An 18,202-nucleotide genomic window follows, 5' to 3' on the forward strand; every position below is an offset into this window, starting at 1 on the left:
CTTGTTTTCATTTCATGTCATTTATTTTCTGGAGATTTATTCAGTCCTTTTATTTCTGATATGTTTCTTTGTCTCCACATTTTGGCTTCTTCTCTATGTTTGTTTCTATGTATTAGGTAGAGCTTCTATGTCTCTTGGATTGGTAGAGTGGCCTTGCGTAGTAGGTGTCCTGTAGGGCCCAGTGACTCAGCCTCCCTAGTCACCTGAGATGGCCACTCTAGGTGTGCCCCTGTGTGGGTTATGTGCAAAGTCTTGTTGTAGTTGAGCCTTAATTGCTGTTGGTGTCACTGGGAGGAGTTGACCTCCAGGTTAGCTACAACTACAGTGGAAGAGCTGCTACGCAGTGGACACCACTTTGGAGCAGGACTTGCTTCACTGGGGCTTTGGTGCTCACTGAGTCTGTTCCTCGAGTGTGTTCCTTGTGGATGTGTAGAGTTTGGTGTGGTCTAAAGCTGTCCTTCAGGTTCACTAGCTCTGGGGCCTCCTGGGAAGTACAAAGTAAGCCATTTCCTGTGGCCACCAGGCAGGAGCTACAGGGTGATTTGTTGATGACTGCTACTTGTATTGGACTTGGAACTTCCCAGATGAAGTCAAGCGGTGAAGAAAGGCAGGATGATGCTAGTGTCAGGTCTTGGGCCTCTTATTGATAGGTATGTGGCACACTAGTGACAGTTGCTTGTTTGAGAGATTTTAGAAAAGTCTGAAGCCTGAGCCAGGACAGGCCATTCATATGGAAAAGCCACAGCAAACAGCTTGTGGGGCTGCAACTAGGATTGGGCAGGGTCTCATGGAATCAACCAGGCAGAGCAAATAATTTTAGCCACACTGATGGAAACTCAGATATGGCTGCCAGTCAGTCAACTCTGGGAAAGGAGGAAGGGGGACTGTCCCAGCACAGGAACAATGACCCCGCCGAGCACATCCTTCTGAGAAAAAGCCACTATAAATTCCTACCCTGATGGCAGACAATCTAGTCCCTGATTCCCCAAATGCTACCATCCAGGACTGGAGCTCAAAGGGAGAAAGACTACGTAAGTTCATGTTCTGGCCCTTTAAGAGGAACTGCTTGGGACTGCAGCCTCTGAGTTAGTCAGCCACAATCCTTGCTGTTTTTTACCGTCCAAAGATATGGGACTTCTCTTCACAACTCTGGAATCCTGAGTTAGGACTGGTGTGCGGCTGGGACACCTGGCATCTCATAGGAGACCTGCATAGTGGAGATATTCCTCCTGATTACAAAAACACCACACATGGGTATCAGAACAGCCTGTCCGTGCCTGTGCCCATCCTACAAGTTTCAATGTACTTTCTTCTTTACTTCACTAGTTGTAAGATTTCCATTTAGCCAGATTTCAGACAGTTCTAAATGATGGTTGTTCTGTATTTTAGTTGTAATTTTAATGTGGTTGTGTGAGGCAGCAAGTACTGGTGCTTATCTGTGCTGCCATTTTGGTTCTCCTATATTTTATGGTTTTTATGTCCTTCTTTATGCTTACTATCTTTTTGTTGAAGTTCTAACTGAGTTCCTCTATTCTTCTCCTAAGCTCCTTGAGCAACTTTATTACCATTCCTTTGAACTCTGTACCTAGTAAATTGCTTTCCTCCATTTCATCTAGGTTTTTTCCTGGAAATTTTTCCACTTCTTTATCTGGGGCATGTTTCTTTGTCTTCCTATCAGGCTGCCTAAAACTCACGGTTTAAAACAGCAACGTATAATTTGCTCATTATCCTACAGATCAGCAATTTGGGCTGAGCTCAGTAAATGTTTCTACTTTGGGATTTGCCTGGGATCATTTATTAGGATACAGTTAGCTGTCAGCTTGGCTGAGGCATAATGGTCCAGGAAAGCCTCACATACATGTATGAAGTTTGGCAGGTTAGCAGGGTACTTTGATTCTTACTTCATGTGAGCTCTCTAATAGGCAAGTCTGGGCTTCGTCACATGATAACAGAATTCCAGAAGAGCTTCTTTGAAAGTTCTAGACCTAGGTTTAGAAGTTACATGGTATAACTTCTGCCATATTCTATTGATAAAACAGGTCATGAGGCAAGTCCAAATTCAAAGGATGTTGAAATAGACCCATACCTCTCAATATGGGTTGCAAAGAATATATAGCATTTGTAACATACAACAGAAAAAATTTCATTTAATATATTTATAAAATCAAGTGAAGGTCAGTAATAGGAAATATAATTTTCAAATCCAATTCTAGTAAAAAAAATCTACTTTATATATAAGAAAGTTTTATGCTTTGTGAAATCTTTATGTTTACTTGCCTTTAAAATTAAACAATTCTATGAGATTACAGCTAAGGTTTCATTTGACTTTCTGAATCAAAGTCTCTGATCTCTCTCTTCTAGTTTCAAATATTCTACTATCCTAATATTTCTATTATAGAGTATGTCTGTTAAGAAGGAAAAATGCTTATCTGTGAATGAGTTTTCTCTGGGAAATATTACTCCTTCCTTCTAAATGGATTAAAAGTAATTCATTAAGTAGATCTAAAACATTGGGAGTTAACATTAGAATTATCAATGTCTGTTTTCTGAAACATGAAGCAAAATTTGAAAGTCTCCTATGCTTGCCAAAACCGGTTTGGCTCAGTGGATAGAGCGTCGGCCTGTGGACTCAAAGGTCCCAGGTTCGATTCCGGTCAAGGGCATGTACCTGGGTTGTGGGCACATCCCCAGTAGGAGATGTGCAGGAGGCAGCTGATCGATGTTTCTAACTCTCTATCTCTCTCCCTTCCTCTCTGTAAAAAATCAATAAAATATATTTAAAAAAAATAAAATAAATTAAAAAAAAGAAAGTCTCCTATGCTTTTCCTATCTGAATGATTTCTAATATTGATTTTATAACAACCTCCTTTTTGCAGGAGGCAACAGGAAATTAGTGAACACTTAGTAAAAATTTACTCTGTTTTAGAAAAGTTCTAAGTCCTTTATATGTATTAACTCACAGAAGACACACAGAAATCCTTTTTTTTAGGCATTATTATTCTTTCTTTTTTAGGACTATGTAAACAAAAGTACAGGAAGTTCAGGTCCTCTACCCAAGTTTTCACGGGGAGGAAGTAACGAAGGTGGGACTAAAACAGAGTAGTCTGGCACCTGGACCTAACTACTTTGCATATTGGATTAATTAAAAAGGAAGAGAAAGACACTGACTTCAAAACTCCACATATTACTTGAAGAGACACTGTGCTAAGTACCAAGTGTACAACAATATAGAAGACCAAGAAAGTTAGTTTTTCTTGATCTGAGTGGTCTTTTCAACAGACACTTTCCATAGTCAGAGTATATTGCTCAACTAGTCAAACTTATTTTAACCAAGAAAGGTGTTTCCTTATCACAATCTCTCATGTATAAAACATTTTTGTTATGTCACTATTGTAAAAAAATTTTAAAACCTAAGAAAAACAATCCCCCAAGGAAAGAAAAGGGGGAATAGCCAGAAAAGGAGCTAAATGAAACTGAGCATGTTTTCAGAAAAGCAATTGAGAGTAAGAGTCTTACAGTTCATAAACTGGATGGATGAGAAAATCAACAACTTATGTAAGAATCAAGAGGAAATAAAAAATTATATAGCTACAATAAAAAACATGATGGAAGGTTTCAACAATAGCTTAGAACAGTGGTCAGCAAACTGTGGCTCAGGAGCCACATGCAGATCTTTGGTCCCTTGAGTGTGGCTCTTCCACAAAATACCACATGCAGGCATGCACGTACAGTGCGATTGAAACTTCATGGCCCGTGCGCAGAAGTCGGTATTTTGTGGAAGAGCCACACTCAAGGGGACAAAGAGCCGCATGTGGCAAGTGAGCCGCAGTTTGCCCACCACTGGCCTAGAAGAAGCAGAGGACCGAATTAGTGAGTTAGAAGATAAGGCACAGAAACACACCCAATCTGAACAGCTATTGGAGAAAAAAATAAGAAAGAAGAAGGAGAGCCTAAGGGAGCTTTGGGACAAAATGAAATGAAGTAAAATATGTATAACAGGGGTGTCAGAAGGACAAGAGGAGGAGCCAGGATTAGAAAACCTATTTGAAGAAATAGTGGCAGAAAACTTCCCTAATTTGGGGAAGAAAAAACTCACACAAGCACAAAGAGTCCCAAGCAAGATGAACCCAAAAAGGCCCACACCAAGACACGTGGTAATTACAATGGCAACATTATCTACAAAGAGAAAATCTTAAAGGCTGAAGAGAGAGACAAATAGTTACCTACAAAGGAGCTCCCATTAGATTATTAAATGATTTCTCAACAAACCACATCAGTCCAGGAGGAATGGAATGAAGTATACAAAGTGATGCAAAGCAAGGGACTGAATCCAAGAATACTCTCTTCAGCAAGACCATCATAAAAAATTAAAGGGGAAATCAAGAGCTTCATAGAAAAAAAAAGGCTAAGGGAGTTTATGACTACCAAGCCAGCAATGCAAGAAATGCTAAAGGGACTATTGTAAAAAGAAGAAATAGAAAGGCAAGAAGGAACATGGACATAAGGAATAGAAATGGCTACAAACAAGTACCTATCTACACTAATAAAATACAAAGATGCTAATTGACCATACCTTTGCTACACCCAAGCCATGCCAACAAGCCAATCAGAGTGATTATATGCAAATTAACCCAACCAAGACGACGGCCGGCAATCACAGAGCTAGAGCAAGAAGGAGGCTTGGTTGCCCCGGTGACGGAGGAAGCCAAGCTTCCTGCCTGCCCTGGCCAGCTGTGACCTCCACAAAAGGCAATAAAGTTTCAATTATAGAAGATAAATAAATCCTAGATACCTGCTTCCAGCCAGCCTCCACTGGGAGCCTGGGTGGCTGGGGGTTGTGGCCAGCCTGCAAACAGCCATGAACCTCTCACCCAGGCTGGCCAGGCACCCCAGCAGGGACCCCCACCCTGAAGGGGCTGTGGCCAGCCTGCAAACAGCCATCAGCCCCTCACCTATGATGGCCACACCCTCATGGGATGAGGGTCCCCACTGGGAGCCTTGGCCAGCCTGCAAAAAGCCATCAGCCCCTCACCCAGACTGGCCAGGCACCCCAGCAGGTCCCCCCACCTTGAAGGGAGTGTGGCCAGCCAGAAATGGCCCTCAGCCCCTCACCCAGGCTGGCCAGGCACCACAGTGCGGACCCCCACCGTGAACGAGCAGAGGCCAGCCTGCAAACAGCCATCAGCCCCTCACCCAGGCTCGCCAGGCGCCCCAGGGATGACACCCCCCCAGAAGGGGCTATAGCCAGCCTGCAAACAGCCATCAGCCCCTCACCCAGGCTCGCCAGGCGCCCCAGGGATGACACCCCCCCAGAAGGGGCTATAGCCAGCCTGCAAACAGCCATCAGCCTCTCACCCAGGCTGGCCAGGCACCCAGCGGGGATCCCCACCCTGAAGGAGCTGTGGCCAGCCTGCAAACAGCCATCAGCCCCCACCCAGGATGGCCTCAAATTTATGGGGTCAGGGTCCCCACTGGGGGGCTTGGCCTGCCTGAAAACAGCCATCAGCCCCTCACCCAGGCTGGCCAGGCACCCCAGCAGGGACCCCGACCCTGAAGGAGGTGTCGCCAGCCTGAAAATGGCCCTCAGCCCCTCACCCAGGCTGTCAGGCACCCCAGCAGGACCCTCACCCTGATCCAGGACACCCTTCAGGGCAAACCAGCCAGCCCCCACCCATGCACCAGGCCTCTATCCTATATAATAAAAGGGTAATATGCAAATTGACCCTAACAGCCGAGCGACTGGGAAGCACTGGTCATTATGACACACATTGACTACCAGGGGGCAGATGCTCAATGCAGGAGCTGCCCCCTGGTGGTCAGTGTGCTCCCACAGGTGGAGATCTGCTCAGCCACAAACCAGGCTGACGGCTGCCAGTACAGTGGTGGTGGTGGGAGCCTCTCCTGCCTCCTCAGCAGCACTAAGGATGTCCGACTGCAGCTAGGCCTGCTCCCCACTGGCAAGTGGACATCCCCCAAGGGCTCCTGCACTGCCAGAGGGATGTCTGACTGACAGCTTAGGCCCAATCCCCCATAAAGCGGGCCTAAGGCAGCAGGTGGTCATTGCCTGAGGGGTTCCAGACTGCGAGAGGGCACAGGCCGGGCTGAGGGACCCTCCCGAGTGCACAAATTTTGGTGCAACAGGCCTCTAGTCAATTATAAGCTTAAACGTAAATGGACTAAATACTCCAATAAAAAGACATCAAGAGGATTGATGAACCTAGAGCCACACACACCAAGAAGCAGAGAGAGAGAACTCAAATAAACAAAATCAGAAACGAAAGAGGTGAAATAACAACAGACCCCACAGAAATACAAAACATTGTACAAAGATATTAGGAACAACTCATTTCCAACAAAGTGGTCAACCTAGAAGAAATGGACACATTCTTAGGAAAATACCACCTTCTAAAACTCAATCAGAAAGAATAAAAAATTCTGAATAGGCTGATAACTATGAAGGAAATTGAAGCAGTGATCAAAAATCTTCCAGCAAATAAAAGCCCTGGCTTCAAGGGGAGTTTTAACAAACATTCAAAAAAGAAATAAAACCTATCCTCAGACTATTACACATAATTCAAGAGGAAGGAACACTTCCAAACTCCTTCTATGAAGCCAGCATTACCCTAATCCCAAAACCAGATAATGACACTATAAAGAAAGAGAATTACCGGCCAATATCTCTGATGAACATAGATACTAAAATCCTCAACAATATCCTAGCAAATCAGATCCATCATGACAGTAGAAAGATCATACACCATGACCAAGTGGGATTTATTCCAGGGATGCAAGGATGGTACCATATCCGCAAATCAATAAACATGATATATCACATAAACAAATTGAGAGACAAAAATCACATAATCATATCAATACATGGAAAAAAATCATTTGACAAAATCCAACACCCTTTCTTGATAAAATCTCTCAGCAAAGTGGGAAAAGCCTTATATGAAATACCTACAGCCAACATCATACTCAATGGGCAAAAAATAAAACCATTTCCCCTAAGGACAGGAACAAGACAGGGATGTCCACTTTCACCACTTCTGTTCGACATTTACTGGAAGTGCTAGCCATAGTGATCAAACAAGAAGAAGAAATAAAAGGCATCCAAATTGGAAAACAAAAAATAAAACTGTCATTATTTGTGACGACATGATATTGTACATAGAAAAGCCTAAAGACTCCATAAAAAAAGTACTAGATTTAATAAATGAATTCGGCAACATAGCAGGATACTAAACTAACACCCAGAAGTCTATGGCTTTTTTATACACCAAAAATGAACTCACAGAAAGAGAAACAAAAACAAAACAATCCCACTTACCTTGCAACAAAAAACCTTAAGTTACCTAGGAATAAACTTAACTAAGGAGGTAAAACACCTGTACTCGGAACACTACAGCACACTGAAGAAAAGAGAGAGGAAGACATAAACAAATGGAAGAATATGCCGTGTTCATGGATTGGTAGAATCAACATCATTAAAATGTCCATACTACCCAAAGCAATCTATAGATTTAATGCAATCCCTATTAAAATACCAAGTTTTTTTCACAGACCTAAAAAAAAACTCCCCAATGCGAGAGTCCACAGCCAGCGTGGCTTTCCCAGGTTCAATGACCTTGAGGGAGGGCTGACATGCAAATGATACACACAAGACGGAATATTAATTTTTATAATTACTGGGGAACCAGAGAATAACTCAACTAAAGAAGTGGAGTTCTCCCTGTTGCTCCTTTCCCAGCTGCTTTTATTAGCTAGAATACACAATTGCCTTTAGGAATGCAAACAGACATACCAATGGTAATGTTTAGCAAACAGTAAGATTGCCAGGTCTTGGGGGAGTTTGCTTTAGGCCATTGAGTCAGCAGCAGGTAATAAAATGTAGATATTAACCCTGTGAATATCAAAAGGAGTCCTGGTCAGCCTTCTGCCAGACTCCTCACATTTATATCAATTACTGTTGATCTTGGTTGTCAGCACCCAAAAATTCATATGGAACATAAATAAATAAATAAATAAATAAATAAATAAATAAAAATACCCTGAATAGCCACAGCAATCCTGAGAAAGAAGAACAAAGTTGGAGGGATCACAATACCAGACATCAAGCTATATTGCCAAGCCACTGTTCTCAAAACTACCTGGTACTGGCACAAAAACAGACATATAGACCAATGGAACAGAACAGAGAACCAGAGAACCCAGAAATTGACCCAAGTCATTATGCTCAATTAGTATTTGACAAAGAAAGCCAAGTATACAATACACAGTGTTGGGAAAACTGGACAACTCCATGCAAAAAAAAAAATGAAACTAGACCACCAACTTATACCATACACAAAAATAAACTCAAAATGGATTAAGGACTAAAACATAAGATGGGAAACCATAAAAATCTTAGAAGCATCCATAGGCAGCAAAATAGCAGAATTTTGTCCTAGCAATATCTTTACCAATACAGCTCCTAGGGCAATTGAAACTAAGGAGAATATAAACAAATGGGACTACATCAAAATAAAAAGCTTCTGTGCAGCAAAAGAAACCATCAACAAAACAACAAGAAAGCTCACTGCATGAGAGATCATATTTGCCAATGTTATATCCTACCAGGACCTAATCTCCAAAATTTATGGGAAACTCATACATCTTATCAAAAGGAAGATAAACAAAAAAAAATGGGCAAAGGACTTACTACTAAATAGACACCTTTTAAAAGTGGACATACAGAAGACCAAGAAACATTTGAAAACATGCTCAAAGTCACTAATCATTTAAGAGATGCAAATCAAAACGACAATGAGATACCATCTCACACCTGTCAGAAGGCCTATCATCAACAAATGGACAAACGACAAATGCTGGTGAGGATGTGGAGAAAAAGGAACCCTTGTGCAGCCACTGTGAAGAACAGTATGGAGTTTCCTCAAAAAATTAAAAATGGAGTTCCCATTTGGCCCAGTGATCCCACTTCTAGGAATATATCCCAAGAAATCAGAAACACCAATCAGAAAGGACATATGCACCCTTATGTTCACAGCAGCACAATTTGTAATAGCTAAGATTTGGAAACAACGTAAGTGCTCATCAGCAGATGAGTGGATTGAAAATCTGTTGTACATTTACATAATGGAATACTACACTGCTGTAAAAAAGAAAGAACTCTTACCATTTGCAACATCATGGATGGAACTGGAGAGCATTATGCTAAGCGAAATAAGCCAGTCAGAGAAAAATAAATATCACATGATCTCACTCATTTGTGGAATATAATAAAAAACATAAACTGATGAACAAAAATAGATGCAGAGACAGGGAAACACCAAACAGGCCAGCAAACTTCAAAGGGAAGGCAATGAGGAGGGGTGTAAGAGATCAACCAAAGGACTTGCATGCATGCATATGAGCATAACCAATGGACACAGACACTAAGGGGTTGAGGGCTTGTGAGGTGGGGGGCGGGGGGGGGTGACCAGAGAGAGGCCAATGGGGGAAAAGGAGCTATATGTAATACTTTAAATAATAAAGAATTAAAAAAACAAGATTATAGTGGAAATAAATATTGGAGTTATAAAATCATTAATCTTTATACATACATATATATATACTAGTGGCCCAGTGCACGAAATTCGTGCATGGGAGGAGGGTGTCCCTCAGACCAGCCTGCACCCTCTCCAATCTCAGTACCTTTGGGGGATGTCAACTGCTGGTTTAGGCCTGATCCCAGGATGTCCAACAGGCCTGATCCCAGGATGTCCCTGGATGTCTGGCAGGCCTGATCCCAGGATGTCCAACCGCTGGGATCGGGCCTAAACTGGCAGTTGGACATCCCTCTCACAATCCTGGACTGCTGTCTCCTAACCACTCGCCTGCATGCCTGCCTGATTGCCTCTAACTGCTTCAGCCTGCCAGCCTGATTGCCTCCTAACAGCCCCCTGCCAGCCTGATTGACGCCTAACTACTCCCCTGCCAGCCTGATCATCCCCAACTGCCCTCCCCTGTTGGCCAGATCACCCCCAAGGCTTTTATTAGTATAGATATGACCCTTCACAGAAAATTTCACTAACAGTGCTTTACAATAAGGGCTTGACGATTGAATCACTGGGGCCAGGCACAAAGATTTCTTTTCTTTGAATAATGGAGGGAATAATTATCTTGTCTTTAAGTTGCCCTGAACATCAAATGAGATAATGACTTAGAAAAGCATAAAAGCACCATATAAGGACAACTGTCTTTTTCATGTACTGAAAAGACAATAAAGTGGTAAAATGAAAAACACTATTTTTATTCTCCTCCTTCCTTCCTTTACAGCCTTTATTTAAACTTTGAAATTTAGAAAAATTTCACTCCTATTTTCATTTATTTACATTCAATATTATTTTGTATTAGTTTCAGGTTTATTAATTACAGAATAGTGGTTAGGCAATCATATACTTTACAAAGTGTTCCCTGATATTTCCAGTACCCACCTGGCTTCATACCGTCATTACAACACTATTGACTCTATTCCCTATTTATGTGACAATAGGTTTACAGGTTCCTTCCTATCTTTATTTTGTGTTGCCTGCCCTTCCTTTTCTTTCTCATGTCTTCCCTCATTTTCTTTATATAGTATCTCAATTGGCCCTCAAAGCTCAGTGAAGGCACTGGGACACGCTTAATCCATTTTACAGACCAGGAAACTGAGGCCAATTCCAGTTGGCTATGGAACTGGACTCCTCGCGCAGGGAGCCCTCATAGCCGGCTCTCCACCTTTCCTAAGGGACAGCCGCAGGGCAAACAGAACAAACCTCTGCATGAGGCTTCCAAGCCTCATTCTCAAGCACCTCTTCATCATGGATGCTCCACATTCTTTCCTCCCCCCACTCCCACCCCATTCTTTACTGCCCCCCCTTCAGGGGAACAGGTGGTAGGCTTGCACTCACTGTGCAGGTGTGCACCCCCATGGGGCAGGGCGAGAACTGGGGGCGGGGCGGGTGCAGGCTTGTTTTTGGGCCAAGGCAAGAGCAGGAGTCCTGGCCTCTCAAGTGTTCAAGCCGCGGCGGGAGCTTCACCAAACCGCTACATTGGGGTACCCAGCAGTGTGGCGCTCCTCCACTAAACCGCTACATTGGGGTACCCAGCAGTGTGGCGCTGCGAGTCTGCACCCCTCTGCCCTCCACCCCCGCCTCAGGGCTGCGAGTCTGCACCCCTCTGCCCTGGTGTCCTTCCACGCCTGCAGTCATCGCCTCTTTTTTCCCCCACAAAACCTCGCTCTCTGTGGGCGAGGCAGATCCCCGCCCGCCAGCACCCTGCCCAAGCCTGAGCCCCCTCCAGTGCACCCCACCTTGGCGCCGCTCTGTGCCCCTTGGGCTGCCTGCCTCCTGGCCAGCCACTTCCCCGAAGCCGTGGCGCTTGCCCAGGATCCACTCATCAGGAGGAGGCCTGTCTGCGCGCCTGCAGACCCCATGGTGGCCACTTTGCCAAAGGTTCCTCTACCTTCAGTCCCCGCCCTTCCATGGCTCCATGCAGCCCCCATGCTACTCAGCTTTCCCACCACCCACCTGTCAGGACACAACCGCTGCCGGGGCACCTTGCTGCGGGCAGCGTGGTTCTTGGGGCAGGGGCTGGGGGTGTGGGGAGCAACTCCAGTAAAGTTTAGTAAACCCAAGGCCCCCAGCCCCTCCTTGAGCAGAGCCCAGGTCAGGCTGGGGGCCTGGGTCCGAACACTGCAGCTGCGGAGGTCCCGCCCACCCAGGGCCCCACATGGGTGTCCGGCTGGGGGCGGGGCTTAGGCGGCTTGGTCTCGCTGCCAAGCCCCCCAACGCCCAGGGCCCCACACAGGGGTCCCAGCTGGCATTGGGGCTTAGGCGGCACACGGGGCCGGATAGCAGCTCGCTCTGGCCCTCCCTGCCTGCAGTATGCAATTTAGCTGCCATCTTTCTTAGCGGTTAATTTGCATATCACGCTGATTAGCCAATGGGAAGTGTAGCGAAGGTAAGGTCAATTTCAATCTTTGTCTATCATTAGATAGGATGTGTAATAAATACCTACTTTTTTGCACTAGAATTAAAATGACTAGAACTAAATTTTTTAAAATATATTTTTATTGATTTTAGAGAGGAAGGGAGAGGGAGAGAGAGAGAGAGAAACATCAATGATGAGAGAATCATTGATTGGCTGCCTTCCACATACCCACAACCCTGGCATGTGCCCTCACTGGGAATGAAACTGTGACCTCCTGGTTCATGGGTCCAAGCTCAATCACTGAGCCATGCCGGCCAGGACTAAGATTTTTTAAATACTTCAATTCATCATTGATAATCTCATTAGTATACCTGTATGTGTTGGACATCATGATTGCATTCATACTTGATTGAATGTAAAAATAAATACATAAAATGTGGGTATTTCTATCATACCAGTGTTATAATAGTTCTCATTTTTAATTTCTTGTCCTTATTTTTTATCTATCTATGAAGGGCTTTAACTAGATTATCTCTTAATTTCTTTATAATCTGAACATGCTATACCTTTAGTTCAACTCATGGAATAAAATATTTTCTTTATTTTAACAGGTTCTATGGAGATTTGACGGCCAGAAACCAGAAACCTTAGGGCCAAATACTCGGCTCTATAAGTGGATCCCCCAGAATGACCTTCTTGGTGAGACTGAAAAACAAACACTAAAATAACAGTAACTCCAAAGAGAGTGATAACTTCTAAAAGAAACAAATTTATTGAGCCTTTATTTTACAAAAACTCAAAACAAACTTAATTTCCTTGTATTTGTTTGCCAGTGCTGGGGAAAAAGGATAACATATAAAAGCTAACATGTTATTATAGACCATCTCCTCCCTTATGTCTGAAATCAAATATCTTTATTTCAGGTGTAATTACTTCTCATGAAGAATTTTTCAATAACTACCACTCTGCCTCCTACTTCTCCCCCTTATTTCTATTTTTTCCACTTCTGTATGGGTATTCATTCATTGCCATTAAAAAATAAGAGCACCTCATTTATTACCAGTGACTCCATTTTCAATAAAGAAATAGCCATAATCTTTTTCATGAAGTGATAAAGTGTGGTCTGTTCTTCCTCTGATTCCAGAGTCACCACACTCACATTTCCTGCTGCCTGGACGCCCCACACATAATACCCCACACGTGGCTAAACTATTTCTTTAAGAGAATATGTTCTAACATGCCACCTCCTTTTCTCTTTTCCTTTTTTTCTGCACATGCTATTTTTTATCCATAATGTTCTCTTTCTTTTCTTCAAATTTATCTTTATTGTTGAAAGTATTACAGACGTCCCTTTTTTCCCATTGACCCCCTCCCCCAGCACCTGCGCCTCACAGAACGTTCTCTTTCAACTTTTCTACCCAGCAATCTTGTATTCATTTTTCATGTCACAATGCCATACCAGTATCTATTTACCTCTTCAGCAACTAAAGTTCTTCTTTCTCTGAGATCTAAAATAGATTTTAATGTAGGTTCATGTGTATAATAATCTGTCATCTAGAATACAGTGCCTGAGTGCTTTTCTTGCCCAATTCTCATTTTATTTCTAAGACTTATAATTAATAATTTACTGAAATTCACCCAATCCTAGGTCATCCAAAAACCAAAGCCTTTATAACTCATGGAGGAACCAATGGCATCTATGAGGCTATCTACCATGGGATCCCTGTGGTGGGCATCCCTATGTTTGCAGATCAACCTGATAACATTGCTCACATGAAGACCAAGGGAGCAGCTATCAGAATGGACTTCAACACCATGTCTAGTGCAGATTTGCTCAATGCATTGAAAACAGTCATTAATGACCCATCGTGAGTACCACAATTTTAACTGTATTTATAGATTCCTTTGTCAATGATGAGTACAAGTTTCACCCCATATTGAGAGATTAATTTTGAAATTATTAACATGATTTTACCAATCTTAAATCTGCTTTTATTTTCAACCAGACATTAATTTCACAGTTGCATTTAACCTGATTGAACAGGTAAGCAATGACTGCAACAATTTTCTACACAAGAATACACAAAGTTATACTGGTCATTACAAGGACACGTTTTTAAAAATATGATAGAACCCATAGAATGACGGAATGAAGAATTCAAGGAGTTGCCTAAAATATTTTAATTTAGTGCCAAACATTTCTGAAACTATAAATCTTATGGACAAATAAGGGGGTTCCATGGAAAGTACTTCACAGGGTGATCTGATCATAAATTCCTAACTAGGCAGGCCATGATGAGTAGACATGCTCCAGGCCTGTAACTTATTTACTGAAAGTTTTTACACCAGCCCTGCCCATTGTTCTTGTGCATCTAGGTTAATACTCCTTTCAAATACCAGAAATAATACCCCTCAAAAGTGGCACTGCCCGGCTGGCATGGCTCTGTGGTTGAGCATTGAACTGTAAACCAGGAAGTCACAGTTTGATTCCCAGTCGGGGCACTTGCCCAGGTTGCAGTTGTGAGCTTGGTACCCAGTGGGGGTTGGGGGAGAGGGTGTGGGAGGCAGCTGATCAATGATTCTCTCTTGTCATTGATGTTTCTATCTCTCTCCCTCTCCCTCTCTGAAATCAAAAAATATGTATTTTTTAAAGGAGGGGGTACATTAACTCTCAAGAGAGCACAAAATCTTATTAACTGTATCCTGTAATCCAATCCCTGCTTTGCTTTCTCCAACTTCCTGTAATGTTACTTTGTTTCCACTTAATCTCAAATGCATAAAAGCAGCTACAAAACTGTTATTCTTAGGGGCATTTGATATCTTGCTCCCAGCATTAGTCATTAGTTTGGTTCAAATAAACTCATAAAAATTCTCTACAGGTTTGGATGTTCTTACGTCGACAATAACTTTCTACTTTAAAAAATAATTTTTATTATCATTATTTTAACATATTTTACAATCTATATATATAAAAGCCTAAGTGACCTTTAAGACCTATCGACCATTCAACTGGTTGTTATTATGCACACTGACCCCCAGGGGGCAGACGCTCAATGCAGGAGCTGCCTCCTGGTGGTCAGTGCAATCCCACAGCCAACCTCCTGCGGTCCGTCCCCCAGGCCAGCCCTGCCCTGATTAAGACTGAGCCAGAGAGCCACCATTGGATCAATCCACCCATGCATGAATTCATGCACTGGGCCTCTAGTAATATATATTTTACATATCATAAAATTCAATGTTTAATGTATAAACAACAAATATAGGTAGTATGTTATAGAGTTATGAAACTGGAAATATAATCTAAAATTAGGAAATTTTCACCAGACCAAAAAGAAATCTCATATGCCTTAGAAGTCATTCCCCATCCCCCTGCCCTACACAACCATTAATCTACTCTCTTTCCTATAAATTACCATATTCTGGATATTTCAGACAAGTAGAATCATATGATATTTGCAAGTGGCTTCTTTCACTTAGCATATTTTTGAGTTTCATGCATGCGATAGCTTTGTATTGCTGAGTAATAGTGTCAACATAAGAAATGTTCAAACCCATAGAGAATTTTAAAGATTTATTTTTAAGAGAGAGAGAGGGAAAGAGGGAGAGACATCGATATGAGAGCAACATTGATCAGCTGCCTCCTGCTGATCCCTACTGGGGATCAAGCCCACAACCTGGGCATGTGACCTGACGGGGAATTAAACCAGCAACCCCCCAGTGCAGAGGATGATGGCCAACCAACTGAACCACAGCAACTAACCTCAATTTTTGCATGATGTTATTTGAACAAAACAGTCAACATGCCAGGAAGCAAAAATGCTCCTGAGAATGGCTGTTTTGCAGTTTCTTTTACACATTTGGAATTAAGGAGGAAGCATAAGGAAGATTACACAATAGTTGATAAGATTATGTGCTCCCTTGAGGGTAGTTATGCCTCTGAGGAGTCTGAAAAAGAGGACTAATCTGACATTTTAAAGGTCTATTAACATAGATGCACAAAAACAACGGATAGGATTGCTTAAGTCACAGATAAACCTTTTTACAAGCATGAGGCATGACTACCCACCATGACCTTACCAGTTAAGAATTTTAGGATCAGATCATCCTGTGAGGTTATTTTTGGTTTGATTTATTACAGAGCCCCTTTGTTGTCCCCAACAGTCTATGTATGGATATACTTCATTTATTTGCCCATTGATCAGTTCATGAACATTTTGGTTGTTTCCACAGTTTGCTATTATGAACATTGCCACACATGTTTTGCATGAACATGTTTTAATTTCTTTTCAAGCATAAGTCTAGAAATAGAATTGCTGAGTTATATGGTAACTCTATGAGGATCTGCAAACTGATATTCAAAGAAGTTGCACCATTTTACATCCCTATCAGCTGTATATGAGAGATCCAAGTTCTCCACAACATTGCTAACACCTGTTATCATCTGTCGCTCTATTTATATTTTTTTATTGATTTCAGAGAGGATGGGAGAGGGAGAAATAAAAGCATCAATGCTGAGAGGGAATCATTGATCAGCTGCCTCCTGCATGCTCCCTACGGGGATCAAGCCCACAACCTGGGCATGTGTCCTGACCAGGAATCAAACCATAACCTCCTGGTTCACAGGTCAATGCTCATCCAGTGAGTCACACCTGCCAGGCTCATCTGTCTTTTTTATAGCCATCCTAGTAGGGATGAAGGGGTCTCTCCTTGTCAACTTAATTTGCACTTCCCTTAGAGCCATAGCATATCCTAACTAATAAAAGAGAAACATGATAATTAGCGTACAACCGCTACCCTTCCCTATAGCTAATCAGGGCGATATGCAAATTAACTGCCAACTAAGATGGTGGTTAACCGCTAACAAAGATGGCGGCTAATTTGCATACTGAAGGCAGGGTAGGACAGCGCAAGCCACCATCTAGGCCCCCCCCCCCCTGAACCATGGGGCAGGGCGAGGCAAGCGGTGCTGATCACTACACCGGAGCCCTCCCCCGCCCACCGGAGACAGGGGGCCCACTCTCCTGTGCAATCTGCAGGCGGGCGGGGGCTGGAGCCAAGGCAAGCGGTGGCAAACCCTTCGGCCGCCTACCAGAGACAGGGGGCCCACTCCTGTGTGCGACCTGGGGGGTGGGCGGGGGTTGGGGCCAAGGCAAGCAGTGCCGATTGCTTCCCCGCCTACCAGAGACAGGGGGCCCACTCCCATGTGTGATCCGTGGGTGGGCGGGGGCTGGGGCCAAGGCAAGCAGTGCCTGATCACTTCGCCCGCCTACCAGAGACACGGGGCCCACTCCCATGTGTGATGGGGGGTGGGCGGGGGCTGGGGCCAAGGCAAGAGGTGGCGATCGCTTCGCTGCCTACCAGAGACATGGGGCCCACTCCTGTGTGCGACCCGGGGGTGGGCGGGGGATCGGCGGCATTGCTTGCCTTAGCATGAGCCCTGCCCGCCAGCCGGGAGCCATCCAGCCCAGGGCCAGGAAGGCAGGAGGCAACCCTGGAGCACTGGAGCCACGCGGCTCTCCCAGCTGTGCACGCTTCATGAATCCCAATTTTCTGCGGAGGCGATGGCTGCAGGACCCAGAGCGGGAGACAGGGGAGTGGGCCAAGTGCGGCTCTGGCTCCGGCTTGATGGAGGGCACTGGCACGCGGAGGAGATCTCCCCAGGGGGCAGCAACTCCCCCTGCTCTGCGCCGGTGCCCTCTGTCCAGCCCGAGCCACACTCAGCCTGCTCCCCTGACTCCTGCTCTGCGTCCTGCAGCCGCTGCCTCTGGGGAAACTTGCGATTCATGAAGCGAGGGCGGTGGGGAGGAGGAGGCACCTAAGAAGTCCCCAGCCGCTGGCGCCGTGAGCTGGGAACTTTGTGCCAGGGTGCTCCTGGCGGGGCCATGGCAGAGGGGAGCTGGGACTCTGGCCACCACTGCCGCCGCCTCCCAGCTGGCTACTGCTGCTGCTTTGGCTGCTGGAAGCTCCGCTGCTGCTTGGGGTCCAGGCGCAGGAGGCTGGCCAGGGGCCTGGGCCAGGTCAGCAGTCCCTGCCACCGCCTCAGCAGCAACAGAGCAGGCAGCAATACAATGGTGAGCAGGGCCTGAGCCCCGCCCGCCAGCCCGGACATGAGGCCCTCTGAGACAGAGAGAGAGAGAGAGGGAATTTGGCACCCCGCATCCCTCCCTGATCAACCACTGTGATTAAGGCCAGCGACGGCTGCCTTCAGGCCGCAGCTCCAGGTCCCTCATCCCCACCTCAGGCCCAGAGA

At 44.5% G+C, this 18,202-nt stretch overlaps 1 protein-coding gene across 1 annotated transcript in view; it reads left to right on the top strand.

Annotated features, from left to right (window-relative positions):
* Positions 1 to 18,202, top strand: part of LOC111823445 (UDP-glucuronosyltransferase 2A1-like) — a 36,377-nt gene that overhangs the window by 12,728 nt on the left and 5,447 nt on the right. The window contains exon 5 of the mRNA XM_023744849.1: positions 13,601 to 13,820. Coding sequence (XP_023600617.1) covers positions 13,601 to 13,820 — 220 coding nt within the window. The remainder of the gene's footprint in view (positions 1 to 13,600; positions 13,821 to 18,202) is intronic.

Source organism: Myotis lucifugus, unplaced genomic scaffold (assembly GCF_000147115.1).
Source record: "Myotis lucifugus unplaced genomic scaffold, Myoluc2.0 scaffold_492, whole genome shotgun sequence".
In the NCBI taxonomy this organism is placed as follows: domain Eukaryota; kingdom Metazoa; phylum Chordata; class Mammalia; order Chiroptera; family Vespertilionidae; genus Myotis; species Myotis lucifugus.